General features: G+C 42.5%; 1 protein-coding gene across 1 annotated transcript; it reads left to right on the plus strand.

Annotated features, from left to right (window-relative positions):
* Positions 1-3,436: 3,436 nt before the first annotated feature.
* Positions 3,437-16,535, plus strand: LOC131232257 (translocase of chloroplast 34, chloroplastic-like). The gene is made up of 8 exons (XM_058228485.1): positions 3,437-3,573; positions 7,273-7,382; positions 7,480-7,587; positions 7,804-7,928; positions 12,701-12,965; positions 15,297-15,365; positions 15,445-15,606; positions 16,208-16,535. The coding sequence occupies exons 2-8, from the start codon at positions 7,284-7,286 to the stop codon at positions 16,316-16,318; spliced, it is 939 nt and encodes a 312-aa protein (XP_058084468.1). The 5' UTR covers positions 3,437-3,573; positions 7,273-7,283; the 3' UTR covers positions 16,319-16,535.
* The last annotated feature ends 1,147 nt before the right edge of the window (positions 16,536-17,682 follow it).

Genomic DNA, 17,682 nt, shown 5'->3' on the forward strand with positions numbered 1-17,682 from the left:
AATCTGCTACGTTGATGCTGTTACCAGCGTACCTTTCCTTATCTCAAAACAGGATCTCACACGTATGAGGCGTTGGCACATGCATAGTGAATGTAGACCGCTGGTTGTCCATTTTCCTATTTCCTGACACTATCACTTGTGTGTCCCACTTGATAATGGACTCGGATTTAATTTTTTCGGATAAGGATTATTCAGATCAATCCATGAACGTTCCAGATTATACTCACACTTGCCAAATTGGCAGATGTAATGCGTCTTTGTGTGGCTCTTGAGGATGACCGGAAGTGGCAGCATTTCCTTTTGTAAAGGACGGGGGGAGCCTAACTCGCGTGGGCACGCAGAGGCCATACTTGAAATAACTGAGCGATGAAAGAAATATGAATCAGATCCACCCCGTTAATCATGTTAGATGCCACATTTTCACCATGGATACTAAAAATAAGTTCAATCCAATACGTATATTGTCCATACTATAAGTAACTGTGAAAAATCACGTCTAAAACCACTAAGTTCACGTGGTGCGGTTGACATAAGTTTATATGTATCCTTATTTTCGGTAAGTCCATTTATCCTGTCGTGTCTCATCAGATGAGTAGATAGGATGGCATATAACCACCATGGTGGACCCCACATGTAATTTGGACGATTTTAACGGTGGAACTTTCCATCTCAGCTGTTTCCCGTGTGTGGCCCACCTGAGTGTTAAATCTGATTTAATTTTGGGCCCTGGTATAAAGGCAGTGTGGCTCACCTGATGGACTCGGTGGATCTCATCCACATAGGGCCTGTTTGGACAGTGGTATTAAATTGGATTACTAATTCCATACGAAATTTGGAAGGAGCGTGAGAGGGGATTAAAATTAACTTTGTAGGCATTGAAAGATGAGCTTTGGATTACTAATTCCAAGGATGATTGATGTTTGCTTCATCCAAGTACAACCCAAATGTAATTTGAAAGTAACTCTTGAGATTTATTTTTTAATGCCTACATTTCGAACACTCAATTGAAGGATAATATCTTATACATGCATTTCCCGTTACTTTTATAATTCTGTCTACCTTAATCACACCTGATGCAACTGGCCAAACAGGCCCATAAAGTCATCCATCCATCTCAGCGTACCGTCTTGCCCCTACCCGCTAGCCAAGTATTTGGTCCTGGGAGAAGTACCACTTCTATTTAGACGTGACTATCCTACGAAGTAGGTTTAAAAATACCCAGGAAACATAGGATTAACAGGTTGAGCAGCGAGACTAGCTGTTGAAGTGACGTTACCTAATCACGTGAGTCCTATCATGGTGTATGTTTTATATCTAAACCTTCCATCCATTTCCAAGGATCATTTTAGGGCATGAACCAAATAATGTATCAAATCCAAAGCTTGAGTGGATCCTACCACATAAAACAGTGGAGAGATTGACGCCTTTCATTAAAAACTTCTAAAGGCCATGGGAGTTTTCGATCAAGTTGATATTAGTTTTTTTCCTTCTTTAATGTCTGTGTTAACTTATGAATAAGTTGAATCTTAAATAAATATCGCGATGGACCTTAGGAAGGTTTCAACAGTGGGCGTCACTCTCCTCACTATTTTCTGTGGTGGGGCCTACTCTAGCTTTAGATCTACCTCATTCTTTGGCTCACGTCCTGAAATAATGTATAAAAATAGATGGAGAATGGGGCATATAAAACTTGGTGACATCACTTCAGTAGTAGTCTTGCTGCTCAACTTGTCAATAGCTAATCTGCGCCCTTGCTCTATGTTTTCCGCTATAATCTCCACTATAATCTATGTGTTATATCCTTTCTTTCCGTCAGTTGCACCAACTTACATTATCTTAAAAAATCAGGTAAATTAAAAACTAGAGTCTGCTGCACCACGAGAAACAGCAGGCGTTGAGTGCCACAGTGGGAACCTCGTAGAAGCCAGCGAAGTTTTAGAACTGGGATTATATTTGTGTTTTGATTAGCATATAAACATCACACTGGCACAGCCTTGATCCAGCGCAATGTTATATGTGTTGTATCCGCACGATCCATCCATTTAAAGAAATCATTATAGGGAATAAGCTAAAGAACAAGGTCAATACAAAGCTCAAGTGGACCCACTGCAAAAAACAAATGGGGATTGAATACCTACCATTCAAAACTTCTTGGGCCACGATTTTTTGATCAGGCTGATATTTGTGTTTTTCCTTTGTTAATGTCTTTGTGAACTTATAAATAGGTTGGATTTAAAATAAACGTCATGGTGGGCACTGTAAAGGTTTCAACAATGGTTGCCATTGTCCCATTATTTTTTTGTAATGGGTTTACTTGAGCTTTGGATGTGCTTCATTTTAGGCTCATGTCCTTAAATGATCTCGCCAAATGGATGGACGGTGTGGATACAACACATATATCATGGTGGGCCACACATAAACTGGTCATGTCACTTCCGGCAGTGTGATAGTTAGTGAAGCGAGGCTTTGCCTTCTACATTAGTGATGGTGTTCTACGGGCCCATACCCACTAATTTTAGGGCATGAGCCCAAAAAAGACATAAATCCATATCTCATGTGGACAACATTACACAAAATAATGGTGATTGAACACCCCCTCATTGGGGGCTACAAAAGTTTCAATCAAAGTTGATATCCTTCATCCATCCAGGTCTATGTGACTTAATCAACAGTTCGGATACAAATAAACACTACAGTGGGTCTTGGGAAGTTTTTGATGGAGGAAGTTCAATCACTGATATTTTCATGTGGTCTACTGAAGATTTAGATTCACTTAATTTTTGGCTCATGTTCTAATATAATGATCCAAAATAGATAAATTGTGTGGATAAACAACACATGTATATCAATGCAAAACTGTAAATAAGTGTCATTAATCGTTAGAAGAAGGCCCAGGTGAGATTTCAGACTTGGCCCAATCCTCAGTCCAAGTATAGGGGGGCCAAGCCATGGTCCTCCTAGCCCATTGCTACCCCATAATTAGAGATAGACGAACATATTAGAGCCTTTTGGAGTCCATTATGATCTATATATTTTATTCACACCATCCATTTATTTTGATAGATCATTTTAAGGCATAAGCCTAGAAAGAAAGCAACTTGAAGGCTTAAATAGATCACACCACATGAAACGGTGGGGGATTTAAAGCCCATTGTCGAAACTTTATAAGGATATGAAAGTTATGGATCAAGCTAATATTTATTTTTTCTTTTATTACAGTTACATATGATCTTATGAATAGGTTGGATGGTAAATAAGCATCACGTGGGTCCTCAGCAGTTTTCCACAGAGTTCAGTCCCCACTGCTTCTGGCTAGGTCCTGTGGAGGCAGTTTCCAATCCGCGCCCCGGCAAGCGGCGTCCGCCCGACCCGAGCAAAATTAACATCGCGAACAGGCCCGGGCAGAAGCGAACCCAGGCCCGGCCCGTTTGTAGCCCTCGTGCAAATCCTCATAAAACCCTCTTCCCTGCCCAACCTGATAAAAAGCTCCTCATTCTCCCATTCTTCTCTGGGAGAGCCTCCGAAATTCTTCTAAGCTCTCTTCCCCAACATAGGCAGCGCCCTCTTTCGCAGGTAAAATCCCTAGCATCCCTCTCTCTTTCTCTCTAAAACCCTAACCGCTGTCGATTCCTTTCCGTAACACGCGTTTCGAATCCGCCTCTTCCCGAAACGGAACGCGCTTCTACAGCTTTCTTTCTCATCCGATGTGAACAGTACCCTTGTTTTAGACGTTTCTCGGAGGCACGTTTCCCAAAGTTGGAGAATTTGCCTTCTTCTCTTCGTCCGAGAATTTAGGATTTGCTTAAGAATTCAATTTCAGGATACAAATTCCCCGAGAATTTTATTCTTCCAGTTACATCTGGCAACCTGGAATTGATTATGTGTTCATGCTGGTAAAGAATGGTCGTGAATTCTACTGTATATATTCATGGAAGAGCGAGCTTGAAGAGGTAAATCTTTCCAACTATCCCAACATGACATTCAGACAGTCGTTGTGTTGGGTCCATGGTAAGATAGCCTTGGCGAAAAATTAGGCATTGCAATAATCAGGTGGCCTACAAAAGTGGGCCCACGAATTTCATATTTCTAGCTAACACACCATATGTGCATGTGACCCAAAACTATTCAACTTCATTTCACATCCACATTCAATTTTCAGCACATTTAAAATACAAGAATTATAGATGAACACTCAAATGGATGGACTGCAGCAATCATGCATGGCACTTAAAGAGTCGAATATTAACCTTCCTGATTTTTTAATTTGGACCACTCACTATTTTATTTTTATCCATCCATTTTTTTAGTTGTTTATTGTATGCTTGGTATTGCCAGATCCGTGTGATTTAGGAGATGTTCTTCGTTCATAGTGGAACCCACAATTTGGATGGTTTGGATAGCTGTCCATTAGTTCCACCTCATTATGAGATTAGTGGGCCTACTTTTGCGTTGGCCACCTATGATTTGAAGTGCCTTAAGTTTTTGGGCAAAGGCTTTCTTACCATGAGCCCAACCCAGTGATTGTCCTACACGTATTTCATGCTGGCATAGTTGATATGGTTTACCTCTTCAATCTCACTCCACTATGAATATACACAGTAGAGTTCCTGGAAGTTCTTTCTCAGCATGCAAACTCATTTTCTGGATTCCACATAATCAAATTCCTGGTCGCCAATACCACTAATAGAATCAATTTCTCAGGGAATTTTTATCCTGGAATTGAGTCCTCAAGTAATCAAATGACACATTAAGGCCTTTCTAGAGTTTTTATGTACACAGTAGTTATGCAATCCTCGACCGAGTGCATGCCCAACATACTGGCTTTTTAGTTCGAACATCTAATAATCTAGACCATTGGGTTACTGAGGCCATGGTTGATGGACCATGCTCTGGAACTCTCAGATTGGAAGATCCTGACCACCAATATTGTACCTCCTTTTAGTTGGATGTGGACCGTTGCTATATTTCTCTTGTTAACCATATAACTTGAAAGGCTACGGTTGCCCCATCGCGGTGATTTCCGGAGCACAGTCTATGAACAGTCTTGATTACAGAACCATGAGCACCAATGATCATGTAATTCCTCCGAGTCTTTTGTATGAGGGCACTGTGGAGTGCTCGCTTGAACTACAGATGTTTTAGTTCAGGATGGCATTCTGTCCAGGTTGGGCCACCTCCCAGTGATCCGGACTGTTCATCTGACGTCTCACTGTGGATGGATGATGGGCCAGGAATTTCCTCCATAGGGCAATTGCAGCCTTTGTATGGGCGGGTGTTATGTTGTTGCATGTGGATTGTCAAGTGTACTTAATTCTAGCCAACCATTTGGAGGCTGAAAATTGGATGGCTAGAACTACTAGGCGTGGCAGTCTTTTACTGACTTGCTTATCCACATTGGGTCCCACCACAGGACTGGTCTTGATCACTGAAGCCGGCGATGCTGGCCTGTACGAAAAACAGTGGTTTCATGGGAGCATTCTAGAATTCCTACTGTAAATTAGCTGTTGGAATCCTTTTCTTTTTGCAGCTTCCCTTGATTTTCTTTCTTTTTGGTTTCAATTTGGTAATTTTATGCATTCTTCAGTACATTCAACAACTGGGTTGATTGGGGTTTGCCCGTTACTGCTGTTACCTTTGATCGATGCCAAATATGCTCTTTTTTTTTTTATAATGGATTTCTCCTTCTCTTTGGATATATTTATGAATTAGTTATTCGGTGCTTTTGAACTGTGCACTAGCCTATTTTTGGGTTTTCATCAGCTGGGCTTATCATGGTTACATTGTCTAGTGGAATCGTCTTTTCTTGATGTCAAAATGGTTTCTTCACTAAAGGGTTTCTTTTGTAAACTAGTCTTTTTTTCTTCAAGCCTGGCATGGTGTTTCCCTCGGCAATGTCGGTTCTTCAGTTTGGAGGATGGCCCTTCTAGCTGCCTGGTGGGCTATCTGGGAAGAGAGAAATAGCCGCTGTTTTAGAGATGCTTCTCATCAGGTGGTTTGGGTGAAAAACAGAGTTCATCAGCTCGTGTTCGAATGGGCCTGTGATTCTGTCAATCTCAGCAGGACCCCCTTTGTGCCCGATAAAGCTATCGGGGAGTAGTGGCGCTGCTCTTCCTGCAGGCTTTCTTTTTTCTCTGTTTGCTTTTCTTTTTCTGTTTTGTTTTTCTTTTTTTTTTTTCGTTTGTCCCTGGGGGTTTCAGTTCGCTACCTCAGCGGGCTGTATTCTCCCCTCTCGGTTATTCTTCTTAATGAATTCTCCTTATTGCCTCTCAAAAAAAAAAAACTAGTCTTTTTTTTTTTTTCAATGTTATACAATGCAATGTCCAAATATCCGAAAGCATAGGTCAGGGTATCAAAATTTATTTTTAAAAAAATATACCATTTGTATCCATTTGTATTGTTGATCACTCTGGATACAAATGTATAGGGTACAATCCAACCCAGGTAATTTTAATGGAATTCAATATCACCCCGATGTTGATAATATATGTGTTTTGAAAGATAATGCAATTTATTAAAAGCCACCAGGACAGCAAAACAAAACAGAAACAGTAGAAAAACCAAAAAGAAAATGAGGAAAAAAAAAAGAAATGCAAGGGCACCCCCTTAGGGTCCCAATCCCTGACATACAACTGAACCCAAAGAACGACCCCCCAGATTGAACCACTAACGTTCCAAAAACATTAGCTATTTCTTTCTCCCAAAATCGCTCAATGTTGATAATATTGGAATGGATCATACCATATTGGGGATTTATCTGATAACTTCTGTGAGCAATACGATATGTTCACATGATATTTTGAACCTTGATGCAATGCTATCCTTCAAAAAAAAAAAAAAGAGGAAGAAGAAGAAGAATCCTCGATACATGCTAAACTTGAGAGTTTCTACAGTATTCAGTTTTTCAGTTGGTACAAGTAGGCCCATGATTAAGTGATCTACAGGTTGATGTTATTTGCCTAACTCATCCCCCTAACTCATCCCCACTCTTAATCGCCCATGCACTGAAAATATCCTAAGATCCAGTGAATATGATATTTCAATCTGGGGATTTTTGGTGCATTGGTCATCCCAGGCAGTCGATGACTTGGATCACTGAACCATGGTCCTCACTTGTTCAAACTGAAAAACCACACTTACTGTAGATACTCTTGGCCTAAGCATTGTATAACACCCCTTTTTCAGTATCTTGGTCTTTTATCAGTTGCATTGATGGGATTGTATATTTAATTTATATTTGATCTATTCTGAAAGCTCGTAACTTGGATTTTTTAGAATACGGCTCAATGGCAGCTCAGCTAAACCGTGAATGGACTGGAATTCAGCAGTTCCCTCCTGCCACTCAGACAAAATTGCTTGAGCTGTTGGGTAAATTATTGCAAGAGGTCTGATTCTTTCACTTTACTCAATTTCGTCATATACCCTCTTCATACCATGTTCCACTTGTCTTAGTTATTGAAATGTTTCTGGTAATTTGTATAGAATGTAAACGCATTGACGATTCTTGTAATGGGAAAAGGCGGTGTTGGGAAATCTTCAACTGTAAATTCCATCTTAGGGGAACGGGCGGCTGCTGTCAGTGCTTTCCAGGTCTGTGTTTGTCAATGACTGGGTTAATGTTTATACAATTTGGCATAGATTCTGTTTTTGCAAATTTGTTTTGTGAAATTATTACATGAAATTTGGTTGTTGCAGTTGGTTAGCCCTTGCAAGGCTTTTGTGTTGTGTTTGTCTTTTTTATTTTTTATTATTAGTATTTTTTATTTTTATTTTTATTTTTTTAAAATCTTCTTATGTTCCATGCAGTCAGAAGTGCTGAGACCCATGATTTATTCCCGCACGCGGTCAGGGTTTACACTAAACATCATCGATACTCCTGGGCTTGTGGAAGGAGGATATGTCAATGAACACGCTCTTGAGATCATAAAGCGGTTGGTACTCGAGCAACATGTGTTGTTTTGTATGGGACTCTCTTTTGATGGGATAGGCTATTGTGCTGCGGATGCTTTTTTTTTTTTTGTCTTCCTAGTATTAACAGTCTAGAAAGATTTTGTGTTCTTTCTTCATCTTTTAAGCATGGAGGTGCTGTTGAACTGAATGCAATAATTTGTTCAATAGAAAAGAATGTATTGCCTTAGTATTTATAAGGAAGAAGTAACCCTTGAACTGGCATCCACTATCTCAGTCTACTTTTTTTGTCTGGGAAAATCGACGACGGAGTGCCTTTTGGACCAGTGATTGGAAGGATGGAGGAGAAAGCTTTCAGCTGGGAAGGCATCTGTTTATCTTTTCAGGTTCACATCTCATCTGTGCGATCGAGTCGTCTGTCTAATAAGTCGACCTGTTTCATGCGGTTGTTTCATTGTCATGAGATTAAGTTGGAGAAGCAAGTTCTATAAAAGAGGACATGCACAAGTTTTCTTATGAATGGGGTGAGGCTGTGAGGGTAAGCCATTGAAATGGCTTCTTTTGGAGGTTTGGAAAAGGGATTGACAGTTCCTGGAAGCTGGTGAGTACTTGCAAGTATGGGGAGTGTGAGGGCTACCGCCGTACCGCTACCAACAGCTGTCATCTCAATATAGGGTTTCACGGATTTTATTATGAAAGCTGTCTTTTGGTTGGAAGAACAATTTTCTGAAGGGGTGGTTAAGGATTTGCAGCCGGAGCTCGTATTAGATCTAGGAGAAACCTAGTTTGATGATAGACCGCTCCATTGATTTTCCTTCCCAATTGTACGGGGTAGGGCCCCACTTCACATGGGTTCTGAACCACCCACCTCACATGAGCTGCCCACTCAGAGTGTGCCCTTTCATCCCACAGGCAATCCCACTCAAGCCCGGTGTGAAAATGTCCTTGCATTAATCACCCCCGGTTAGGAGTCTTCAACACGAGACCTCCCGGCTCCCGCTTTGATACCACTTTGATGTAGGACAACTAAGCACTTGTTCTAAAAGCTTGAACTGATAGTGCATGGCGAATCAATCCCTTTATTTCATTACCTAGGTCCCACATCCCATGGGTTAGGACCTTAGCCGAACTCCTCTCATGGGCTCCACTTCATACGAGCCACCTACTTCACACGGGCCGCCCACTCCGAGTGTGCCCTTGCATCCCATAGGCAGCCCCACTCAAGACTGGTTCGAAAATGCCCTTGCATTAGAAGGCTAGAAGGCCAAAACAAGGAAGCCAAAATATACACCAAAACCAGTCAAATGAGGGGACGTTCCCCAAGTGACAAGGGAGAGAGAAAACCCAATGCCTACGTCCAGGAGAAAACAAGATGTTCAATTCTAACAATGGTCGAAGGGATTGGCTTGTTAATAGGGCTGTACACGAGCAGAGTTAGCTTGGTAACTCGCTCGACTCGACTCGAAAAAGCTCGATTCGACTCGGTTCGAAACTGAGTTCGAGTCGAGTCGAGCTGATTTTTTGAGCTCGAAAAAATTTCGAACCGAGTTCGAGCTTGCCCGAGCTCGACTCGACTCGGATCGAACCCAACTTGAATCGAACTCGGATCAATTTAGTTCGGTGATTCTGTTACTTTGATATTGCTGTTGCTCACCAATTGTTTGATGAAACGACTCAATGAAGTGTGGCTGGTGGCAAGGAAGGTACGTGTATGAAACAAAAACCCTTTTTTTCTTGATGTTTATGTTGTCTAAAAGGTGTTTGATGAAATACCTGTAAATCCATTGCTGCTGTTTTACATACAACGAGATTTTGAAAGTGCAGTTTATGCGTTTGTGAAAATGCTGCACAGATGAACTCGGCTCGAACTGACCCGAGTTGTTGATCGAACCGAGCTGAGCTAGCCAGTCAAGCTCGAGGACTGAGCCGAGCCGAGTCCGAGCTGAGGTCAGCAAGTGGCCGTGCCGAGTCAAGCTGTGCCAAGCTCGACTCGGATCAACTCGTGTACACCTCTACTTGTGAATGTCATTAAAGGTACGATTGTTCCTCTCCTTCAAAGGAGTCCAAAGGATTGCTCATCATCATCATCCATCATCATCTAAGCCTTATTCCAACTAATTGGGGTCAGCTACACGAATCCTTTTCCGCCACTCCACTCTATCACGGGCCATAACTCCAGTTCCCCATGGTAAGCAACTTATGTAATGTACTATTAGATGGTGCTTGATTGTAATCAACCTATGTATGGTCTATGACATAGCACCTGCGAGAGTTTTTTCTCTCATTGCTAGTCTCAAGCCTGGATAAAGGACAGGGGCTGCATCAGGTCAGCAACCGGTGTCCAACTTTTGCGATAACTTTCACCATGAATCCGAAGGATGGCCACTAAACAAATATTCCAATTCTTCCTTTTCTTTTGAAGGGTAACATTCCTAATACTTCTCTGCTCATTGCTGAGAAAACGAACTTTCCAGGCTTCGCATAACTGTTGAATGGTGGTTGGCATAGCCCAAGTCACATTCAAGAGAATCCCAAAAGCAGAGCAACATTAAAAGGGGGCAAAGTATCCTCAATTGCAACAGAAGGCAAACCACACTCCTTCCTAGTGAAGTCATCAGCCACTGCATTTGGCTCCCTTTTGACATGAATAAAAGAAACTGAGATAGTTTCTCTTAATTCCCTAATTTCCTCCATCCATCGGGCCAACCATGGGAATAGGGCAACAAAGAATGGCCCAACTGATGGCTAGAGATGAGTCATCCTCAACGATAGACTGGGGAGCATTCCCTACTTGGCTATTGTTTCAGGCCGAACCAGATCACACACACCTTAGCTTCATTAGAGTCTGCATTACCCACTTGACCTGAGAAAGCCTACTTCATCCGAGCTGTTACGCAAGGACCCTCCTATGTGAAGTACCATCTACATTTAGTTTCCACAAGCCTTCGGGAGGAATCCATGTGCTCCAACCAGAAATAGGAGGCTCTGGTCTTCCAAAACTGCCATCCAACCTCTGTACATCCTGGCCATATCTTCCCTTGAGGACACCTTGCACACTGATGTGCCCCAGATAGTAAGATTTTTAACACTTTCAGTCACCCTTTCCAGAGATTGGGATCTATGACGAACGGCCCGTTGATTTCTCTCCTTCCATAAGGCCCACCAGATTGCAAGAAGAGATTGCTGCCACAGGATTTTACCTTTCACTGAGAAGATTTGTAGCTTCCATGCTTCAGGCAGGTTTTACACCGATTCTGCCATGACCCAGTGGATGCAAAAGAGGCTAAGAATCTTGATCAAAATAGAGTGAGAGGACAATGAAAGAGGATATGGTCCATGGTTTCTTCTGTCAAACACAAATAGCACCCATTTACTAGGATTCTGTTAGTGTCGAAGATGATGAATAGTGAGCATTTTGTCCTTGCTTGCAACCCAGCAGAAAGGCACAAACCAGCAGAAAGACTCTTTGATGTCCGACTGATACACATAGGAGGCCCCAAGTATCGAGATGGGAAGGATCCGGATTTGCACCCAAGTAAACTTTTATGTGTTTTCAGGAGATTAGACAGACAATGTGAATTCTAATTTTTGGTAGATATTTGAGGGACGGGAATTGATAATCTGGTGCCTATGGAAAGGATGGTTCCTAGTGATAAGGGTAGGTGGAGTCAGAGCCTTGAATTGTGAGAGCAATTCTTGGTTAAATCATTCTATGCCTCATTTTGGGGGAGGGGGAAGAATAGTGAGCACCCACAACTTCGATCTAACCTTGCCAAGGTGAAGATTAGTGGGTACACGCAACTTCGATCTAGCCTTGCCAAGGTCCGTCCTAAGTGATTGCCTTTTCTTAGTTAGCAGGCAGGTATAATGTGCTGACAGATCTCAGAAGCAGGCAATGGTTGCCTCTATGTTTGGGTGGTGCAGAAACTGTGGAATATCTGTTCATGCATTGTGCTTCTAAGATGTAGGTGTTGTGGGGGATTAATAAACTCTGTGGGATGGTACAGATGGTGCCAAGGTCCATTGGTGCCTTATTCGAATCACAATTCTAAGTATTGTCCTCTATGTCATGGCTTCACCTGAGTCGCATCGGCTTTGGTTGTATTGGGACGAGTCACCACACTGAAACAGGGACCAAAACAACCATAACAGATGACAATGGAACAGGTTAGGGTGAGCGAGTCATTAGTGGTTTCGGTCTCCGGCCATGTCACACTCCACAATTGCTATTTAAAACCATAATTGTCATGGAATTGGTGGTGTCGTGGAAAAAGGGGAAAGATTCCATGGAGGCTATCCATGCTAATGACATTGTGGGCAATTTGGTAGGGAAGAACAACAAAATGCTTAATAACAAGGTGGAATCTTCAGGAGAGGTTCTTGGGCAAGAAGGAAGCTCATCTCTTGAGCTTTGTGGTCAAAGGCTTTTGAGGAGTGTTATAGAAATGATATGGAAGGAGAGTTGGGGGCTGAGTCTAGTTCATTAGGGGGAGGATGATTTCTCATCATCCTAACTCCCTTTGATGCAGTTCCCTTGCATTTTCTTTCGTTGTTCTCTTTCCAACAAAATGTTGTCATTCATTGAAAAAAAGTAAAAAAGCGGTCATTGAATTGCAGTCTCATTCCTTTCAAGCCCAGCTTGAAAGTCATGCTATGTAACTGTTATTTTGGGGCCTAATTTGTTACAAATAGCCTTTTTATTGGAGTAGTTATTGCAATTCAATTAAAAAGTGCATCCAAAGACAGTCTTTCTTCTATTAAAGTTATTTAATTTTGACTCACGTTGGAATTACAGGTTCCTTTTGAATAGGACTATTGATGTTCTACTATTCGTGGATCGGTTAGATGCATATAGGGTGGATAATTTGGATAGGCAGGTCATTAAAGCTATCACAGACAGTTTTGGCAAAGGAATATGGCAGAGAGGTGTCGTTGTCCTCACTCATGCTCAACTTTCACCACCGGATGGATTAAATTATGATGACTTCTTCACCAAAAGGACAGAAGCACTTCTTAAAGTTGTTCGTTTGGGAGCACGGATTAAAAAGCAAGAATTCCAGGTACAATAGTTCTTCCTCTATTTTTTCCCTCCCATGTGAGTACACATTTGTTCCTTTCCATAAAGTCAATTCGGGTTGCAATAATGCGGTCAAAATTTGGTGTGACATTGGGTCAGGTCGGCCCTCTGGTCAACTGGCCTGCTTGACTTTTGAGGCAGGTTCCTTCCAAGATAAATGGGTAGCAGGTTGGGCTTGGCCTTTAATGTGGCCCATCAAGTAAATATGTCAAGCTTGGGTTGAACCTACCTGACTAACCTCCCCGCATAGGTTATCAATGGGTTGGGCCAGATGACCCGACCTGACCCAACAACAAAACCTAAACAAAATAATATATAGATGATTTTTATTTTTAATTTTTTTTTTTTAAATAATGTATCCAATTCTTGGGGAGGGCTGGGCATACCCTTAGCTTCATATTCCCTTTGTTATACTAAAGTTGGGTCTTGGCAGGTTGGTTCGGTGTCAGTTGAGCCCGTCCCAATTACAATTAAATGGGGGTTTGATCGGGCCTGGGCTTGATGAACTTGAAGTAGGTTGGGTTAGGCTACAGGGTAATGGATCATGGGTTGAGTTTAGGCTAGAATTTTTGGCCTGTTTAGTAGGGCTGCTACTTGGGTTCAGGTTAACATGGATGATGAATCTGATTGACCCAACCCAAGTTTGGGTTGGGTGTCAAGGTGCTTAGATCATGTTTGGGTTGGAAAACACTAACCCTGGGGTTCGGTTTGGGTTGTATAAATTCAGGTCTGGTTAGGAATAATCACATGTATTTAGGTCAAGTTGGATTGGGTTGAGTTTAGAGGAATTTGGATTGGGGCACCTCAGGTTAGAATTCAGGTCGGGTTGGGTTGTGGTTTGGGTCCTCTTGAGGTTGGGTTGGGCTCAGGTTGACCCTTGACCTAGCCCAGCCTGCGCAAGTTGCACCCCCTACTGTTTAGTAAATGGGTCTGACTCGAGCTGATCCCGACCTGACCCAAAACCCCTACTCATTGCCACCCATATCCAAAATGGTGTTTAAAAATTTGTGTTTGCTAGTTTTATATGATCATAGAACTATATGTTTAAGAAAGAAAACCGAACAATGGTTACATCCAAATATTTGATGGCTGGGAATGCCTAGTTGGACAACCCTTCTAACCAGGTCTACTCCTGCTTCGAATCCCACTTCAGACTTGTTCTCCTGCTCCTGCAATGTAGCTGTTCATACTTGCTAACATTTTGAAACAGTCCCTTCCTCGCTCCTACAGCCGAATCTGTTGCTACTTTGCTTCGTGCTTTGTGCAACAGTGACTAGTCTCGTCCTATCTGATGGATTTTTGGGTGTGGCTATGCATGGTGAGGTCCATCATGTAACACTTTGAATCACCAAACCATGCCCCACTTGTACAAACTTAAAAGTCTGATTGGTAGGTGCAATGCGTGAGCATTATATAATACCCTCATTACAAGGGAACCGACGGCTCATCTTGAAAAACAGGGATATATGCATAGCGCCCTATTTGGCTTGAAATAGGCCCCAAAATTAGTAACCTTCAAGATTGAGGAAATTGAAATGTTGAGCATCAACATGAACTTCCTCATCTGCACAAGATCGAAATTGAAATGTTGAGCATTGACATGAGCTCCCTGATCTGAACAAGATCAAAGGCAAATGTCCAAGCATTCTCATGCCTTGTCCAATTTAAAATATTGAAGAGGAAGAAAAGAAAATTAAAAGTATTCACACTACTGCATTGTAATAGTCATTACCCCAGAGGGACCGAACGCCTCCTAGGGACATGTTGTCCACGTGATCAATTATCCAGCTAACAAACTGTAACTAGCATTTACAGATGAAGTTCGCCAAGTCCACAGGTCTTTGCAGCTCCTCTATGCAGCACCACATTTGCCAACGTGGCACATGGGCACCAGTGCCAATTTGTCCATCAGGTGGATTTGCACTGTGTAGATGCCCCGAACCAAAAAATCAGGTTGGTCTAGTTATCACTTGGGACAGTTCACAAAACAAGAGGATGGCTGAGAAAACTTGGGTGACTTTTTTATAGCCATCCACATGTCTCTAGATATTATAGCCAACCTGATGAATGTCCCGAATATTTGGCCCATGGCATCTATACAATGGGATCCACCTAATGGACTACTTGGATCTCCTACATATGTGCCTGCTTTGCACATTGTCGGTTTGTGGAGGGCTTGGCAAAGTTCTATCTAGATCATTAGCTGAAACAGCTCCCTAGGTGCTGATGCTTGATTGTTGTTTTCTTTGTAAAAGAGCTCTCTTATGACTGTTTCTTGAATGGTAAATTAATTCTCTTACAAGTAATGTTGCAGGATTCTGCAATTCCAGTCGTTTTGGTTGAGAACAGTGGAAGATGCAAGACAAATGACAGTGGCGAAAAGGTCTCTCTCTCTCTCTCTCTCTCTCTCTCTCTCCAGCTCTCTCTCTCTCTCTCTAAGTTGATTATCATTGGAAATGCAGATTCTTCCAGACGGCACTGCATGGATTCCAAGCCTTTTGAAAACGATCACAGGCGTTGTGTCCAATGGCAGCAAAGCAATCCTTGTTGATATGAAGTTAATTGAAGGGCCCAATCCAAATGAGAGGGGAAAGTTCCTCATACCTTTTATTCTCGCCTTTCAGGTATGCCACTGAGTCATCATCATGTGAAATGCATAAATTTTGCAAAGCAAAAACATTCTTACCATTTGGTTGTGAAAAGAAAGTGCCGCACAGGTGCACGATCTTAACCATGCCATTCAAACAGACCAGGGTTGCATTTCCCACCTAATCAATGGACCAGCCCAAAGCCTCTCCCTTTTTTTTTCTTTTTTCTTTTTTTTCATTTTTTTTTTTTGGCCTGGGCGTCTTCACGGTGAGAACTGTATCCTGTGGACATAATAATGTAGGACATCCAAAAGCAGTAGGCCCCACCATGAAGATCACTAGGCACAAAAACCCGGCTGCTCATCGGATAGGCCACACTGTTGGAACCAATGGACAACAGTCAATCTGACTCAAGATACAGGCATAGCCCACCTGTGACTGGATTGGCCTGATTTTTGAGAAGGGCGATTTTCAAGGTGGGGTCCAACGTTTTCATTTTATGGATAGGTGAGCGCTTATCCCTCATGCCAAGGCCCATTTTATAGGCAGATTTTTTGTATGATGTTCTGATTAGTCCTCTTTTCTATTATGAAAAGAAAAATTTTACATCCTTTTTTTATTTTTTCGTGGCCACCAGTATTTCTTTATCGTCAAAAGGATTCAAGGGGCGATAAAGGATGACATCACCAAGGAAGGTAAACCTCTTTGGGAGCTTCGTGACATGGGGTTGGCCAAGCGCAAGTTCTGATGGCCCACAGGAATTTCTCTTCCTGCCAGTGGTTGTGAGTTTTCATCCATCCATCATTTATCATTCCTTTTTTGCTTTTACTCATTTTGAATTAATTAGTAGGACGGCTCCTCAGGTGGATGGATTTTATGTTATGAGAATGAATCTTGGATTTTCAGCGCTGTTCAGCGATGCTCTAGTGTCTTGCTTTTAATGCCATGAGGCCCAAGTCTCACCACCTGTGTCCCACAAAAGTGTGTTTTGAACCGTTCATCTAGTGGGTTGCATCATAGATGGCCTGGGTGGCAAAGATCTAGTGATTAAAATTGTCATTATCAGCAAATTTTGGTGGCATGGGCCATCCACAGCTTGTGCAACAGGCTAATGGTCTGGATTACTGAAGTATGGCCTCAATGTGCGCACACCATTAGCTTAACATATTAAAAAGAAAAAGAAGAGGGTTTCATATATCAGCTGAGAACATCGATAATCTTGTGTGTAGAGCGATGATACACATGCACATGGTGCCTTAAGCTGAGCCATCCAAAACCCAGGCCAGAGCTGTATGTATATTCAAAATTACCCTCTTAAAATCTCTCTCACCTACTTGAAGGTGGGGCCCACATGATGAATGGTCCACATAATGCAAGTTTCACCTCAAATGTAGGCCCCACATGATGTACTATCCACATCAAGTGGGCAGTACCTGATGGACGATCCACATCAAAGATGAGCCCGTAAGACATTGAAGGTGGGCCCACTTGATGGACAACCCACATGAAAGGTGGTGGCCTGCATGATGTATGGACCACATTAAGGTGAACACATGATGGATGGAGTGGGCCTCACGTGATGGATGACCCACATCAAAGTGTGGCGGTATGATGGACGAACCACATCCAACGTCTTGCATGATGGACGGCTCATATTCAAAGTGGTCCGACATGATGGATGATCCATAAAGGTGCACCTCACATGACGGATGGTGGACATCAAAGGTGGGCCCCACATGATGAATGGGCCACATCAAAGTGTGGCCTGCATGATGGACGGCCCACATCAATGTGGGCCCCCAGAATGGACAGTCCACATGAAACGTCAGCCCATAATGATAATGGCCAACATCCATGGTGGGCCCCACATGATGGAGAACCCAATTCGAAGGTGCGGCCCATAGGATGGACACATCAAATGTGGGCTTCATGTGATGTGATGGGCAGTGTACATAGTAGGGCCCCACATGATGGATGACCGACATCAGGGCATGCATATATGGGCAGTCTACATCGAAGGTTAGTCCCTAATGATGAATGGTCCACATTCAAGGCGGACCCTGAATGATGGATAGCCCACACCTTCGGTTAGTCCCTAATGATGGGTGGCCC

Source organism: Magnolia sinica, chromosome 18, assembly GCF_029962835.1.
Source record: "Magnolia sinica isolate HGM2019 chromosome 18, MsV1, whole genome shotgun sequence".
NCBI classification, from domain to species: domain Eukaryota; kingdom Viridiplantae; phylum Streptophyta; class Magnoliopsida; order Magnoliales; family Magnoliaceae; genus Magnolia; species Magnolia sinica.